At 48.8% G+C, this 4,409-nt stretch overlaps 1 protein-coding gene across 1 annotated transcript; it reads left to right on the top strand.

Moving 5' to 3' along the window:
• Positions 1 to 2,232: 2,232 nt before the first annotated feature.
• On the top strand, positions 2,233 to 4,088 carry LOC101849514 (deformed epidermal autoregulatory factor 1 homolog; the record flags this gene model as incomplete). Its single annotated transcript, XM_005112651.3, is given in 1 exon segment — positions 2,233 to 4,088. A coding segment is annotated over 1 exon segment (1,032 nt), but the record flags the coding sequence as incomplete, so codon positions are not given.
• Positions 4,089 to 4,409: the final 321 nt, after the last annotated feature.

Below are 4,409 nucleotides of genomic sequence, written 5' to 3' on the forward strand. Positions count from 1 at the left end.
ATTAAAATGTATTGCAGTTGTTGTCTGTGTGCAGGGTTGCGGTAGATTACGGAGCTAGTCGTCCATACCTCTCACCACCCCACCCCCCTCCTTCTACTTCTACCTCCTCCTCCTCCTCCTCCTCCACCACCTCCTTTTCGCCCTCGGGGCCGAGACGCGTTCGTGTAGTCAAACATGCCAGTGGTCCCGACGAGCCCCGGCCGCGGTAAACACGGCCAGCCAGGCCCCCGTTCCGCCTGATCAAATGGCTTATGTCGCCGGGGAGGTGCGAGATAGCCGGACGGATCATCGCGTTTGAGAAACATCACCGGCCCGCACGTGGTACGGCTCCGGGGGAAAAAGTTTAGACCAGGAGGTAGGCCAATGTAGTACAAGCGGTGTGGTTTACGGGCCCAATAGGGCCAGGCTTCTGGCTTGTGGCTGACTGGTGGGTTTTCGTTGTTTTGGGTTGGGGTTGGTTTTTGTTTTTGTTGTTGTTCGTTCTGAGGCGGGGCTCGAGTGAGTGAAGAAGGAGAACTTTTGTGTTCTCTATTCTCCCTTTCTCTCTCTAACGCATCTTTTCACTCTCTCTCTTTCTCTCTCTCCCTCTCTCTCTCTCTCTCTAATAAGATAATAGGATTTTTGTGTGCACGTCCTTTTAAAAAATATTAAATCACCGTTCTGACTCATCTTGATGGTTTGAGCAAAACAAACATGACATTGATATATCCATACTATACAGATGAATAGCGCACAGTTCTAGAAGAAGACGAGTTTTTACGAGTGCTTAGAATACTACACTTTCATTGGTGAATTTAAAAAACAACCACTCAGAGCATCGAACTCCAACCCTCTGTCATGCTCAACCCCGAACAACGTTTGATGCGTAGAACAAATCCTGCTCACTGTTTATTATAAACATACCGTTGTAGCAACAACCAAGGAAATGCTAGGCGCTCGGCTTTCCCCTAAGAGTCAGGAGGCTGTATAAGTATCGTTGGGACTTTGATTTTCAGGGAGAGAAATACCATTTTTATACCAGAATGACGGTTAACACTCGAGGCCTATTTGTTCTGAATTTCCAAATTCCAAAGATACAAGAAACATTTTGAAATAAAGCTTTTTGTACAGGGTTTAGCTAGATCTAGGTGTTTCTTTTTTTTTAGTATCCACAAGTAATGATTTTTTCTGGTATCTTGTGCATCTCTGTATCTTAAAATTGACACAAACCAGAAATTCAACACACACACAAACACACTTACTCACATACACACACAGAAACATTAACAACACTCACACAATGCATATATGCACATATTATGTAAACACAAATAATATACACAGGCACACAACAGCAAATTTATAGATATATCCACTCATACGCGCACACAAAAACACACACACTGATGCACACAAAAACACACACACTGATGCACACAAAAACACACACACTGATGCACACAAAAACACACACACTGATGCACACACAAACACACACACTCCAGCACACACGAAAACATACACACTCCAGCACACACGAAAACATACACATACGCATACACATACACATACGCATACATACCCCTAGTTCTGGAGATAATTGAGGGCCGAAGAATGCAGCAACTTATCAGAACAACCTGAGCCACATTTCACAGGAGAACATTGCACTGTCAGAAATAATGATGATGTCAGTCGTTTAACTTACGAGACACATTCATGTGGTAAACATGGTAAACGGATTGCACTCCGAGAAGAAATTATTCGTCTTTTTTTTCTCCCTCTCTTCTTCTCTCATTTTTTTCTATCTCTCTACATGTTCATCCCGCCCCACCCCCTCCACTCCCCCCCCTCTCTCTCTCTCTCTCTCTCTCTTTCACTCATTCTTTTCTTCTCTCTTTCTTTGTATCATCTCGCTTTTCTGTCTACATGTAGCGCCTTTCTTAAAAAGGACAGCAACAAAAGTAAAGGTTGTGGTGTGTTAAAAAAATGCTTTAGCCTAGGGTGTAGCAGACCTATTATATTCCTTGTGGTTTGGAGCACAGCTCTCTCGAGTTCACCACCACCACTGACACTCAGTCAGTTTCCTTGCCTGCTGCCTGCTGCCTGCCTATCTTTTGTGACGAAGCGGACAGAACACAGGGGGGATCTGACACGCTGGCCCGGTGGTCTTAACACCCAACACTTCTATTGCCTTGGCCTAACCGAAAATCCTGGGGAGCGGCGAGGTAACAAACATCGGGGCGATCTCCTGGCCGCGAGCCTCTCCGGTTACGTGGAGCGTGATAAAGGATCGGAGTTGATTGCCGCCGATTGCCCGAGAGAGGGGTGGCGAGGGGGAGGGGAATACAGACGGAACGCCAGCGCTCCTCGCTTCTCATTGGCCGCCCGGCTTGTCAGTTTCCCTCAGACTTGGCCGCCCTCCGGTCGCCCTCGCCCTCGTCTCGTCAGTTACGGCGATAGATCCGTGCGCGAACAGTCGGACGGAGGCGACGCCGAGCTGTGGTGGTGTAAATAGAGACAAATTGTGTGCTTCGTGTGTGTAACTTCTTGTAAGTTTACAGCTTTGTTTTGGAGAGTAACGACTTTTGTCTGCTCACGATTACAGTAGGGTACGTTCTTTGTCAGCCGGATCGTTCTGATTTCTTCTGTTCTGGATTGTTGTATTCAAAACTCTTGTGTGGTTATTAGAAAGATTCGTTCAGGAGGATTACTCGACTCGCAACGCGCAGTCTCTGTGTACCGACAGTACAACGTTCACTACGGGAGGAGAGACTTCACAACTTTTTCAAAACTTGTTCATTTGACCAGCGGTTGTTGTTTTGCGTTACTTTCAGCCTGTGTTGTACTTGTACTTCGAAGTTGGAATATCTTCATTATATTGGTATTATTATACTATTTCACAAAATTCCCCCAAAGTCTTTGTGTGACTTCGGAAAGAAAAACAATTCAATCGGAATCTAGATCTAGTTAGTTCTACTGTACACAACTTTCCGGAGTAATGCGAGTCCCCCGCTAGCGCGCTGGACTTCGTGACGTCATACGCTGGTCATCCCGTGCCGCGGGTGCCCGGTAGCGTGATGAGCCTGTCTCGTGCACACGACGGTCCCGGTGAGCTGAGTGTCCAGTCGACGGTGAGTGCCCTGCACATCCCGGCCTCGCACGCCTTCATCCCCTTCCAACAGTTCTCCATCTCGGACGCGGGGCTACGTAACCCGGCCGACGACAACAACAACAAAACCGCCGCCGGTGTCGGTGTTTCTGGCGGCGGAGGGGCGGCGGCTGCTGCTCTGCCGGTGGTGTCTGTGGTGGCCGCCGTGTCCGGTCTTTGCCCGGCCCTGCCAGTGGTCAGCATGCAGCAGCAGTCGCAGTTACCACAAGCCGTGGTCGCGCAGACCATCATCCCGACCGTTGTGACGCCCGTAGCGGTTCAAGCCGCCGCTAACGGCATCACGCCCACGTCCACCATCACGATGGCCAACACCATCAGCGACATCAGCCACTTATCATCGCTGCACGCACAACAACAGCAGCATCTCGCCAACGCGGGTTTGAACCTCAGCGTTCAGGCGAGTATGGCGAACAACGTTGTCAACGCTCAAACCAGCTCGCAGTCGTCGAGCAAACCCGGCATCATCAACAACAGCAGCAACAGCTCCAACAGCAGCAACAGCAGTAGCTCTTCCTCCAACTCCAGCAGTAACGGCGGACTACCAAACGGCGCCTCCAAATCCAACACCCCATCATCTTCTGCGTCCAAACCGGCTCAGCCTAACAACGGCCAAAATCTGAGCTCGGAGCAGACGGACGATTTGGTCAAGCCTGTCTTCAAAGACGGCGAGCTAGTCCTGGAAGTGGAGTGCGGACAGAACAAAGGAATCCTGTACTTATCCAAACTGTGCCAGGGGAGTAAAGGGCCGTGCATCAGCTTCCAGAGCTCCTGGCTCACTCCCAATGAGTTCCAGTTCGTGTCCGGTCGGGAGACGGCCAAAGACTGGAAGCGCTCTATCCGACATCACGGCAAGAGTCTGAAGCTGCTGCTGGCAAAGGGCATCCTGGCGGTACATCCTACTATGTGTGACTGTGACGGCTGTAGGCAGGGGGCTACTCTGGTGAGTTCAGTTATTGTGAGATCTGTTGTGATTAGAGTCAACTTTTGGTCGCCTTTTTGTCTGTCTCAAGATGTCTTACTTGACGCTTCTACTGCTTGTATAAATATACTACTACTACTACTGCTGCTGCTGCTGCTACTACTACTACTACTACTACTACTACTACTACTACTACTACTACTACTACTACTAGTGTCAGCTGTCGCCTTTTGTCTTTGTCTCGAAATCTGTTTTACTGGAGGCTTCTGTTACTACTACTACTACTACTACTACTACTACTACTACTACTACTACTACTACTACTACTACTACTACTACTAC

The sequence above is a fragment of the Aplysia californica genome, unplaced genomic scaffold (assembly GCF_000002075.1).
Source record: "Aplysia californica isolate F4 #8 unplaced genomic scaffold, AplCal3.0 scaffold01350, whole genome shotgun sequence".
Classification (NCBI taxonomy): Eukaryota; Metazoa; Mollusca; class Gastropoda; order Aplysiida; family Aplysiidae; genus Aplysia; species Aplysia californica.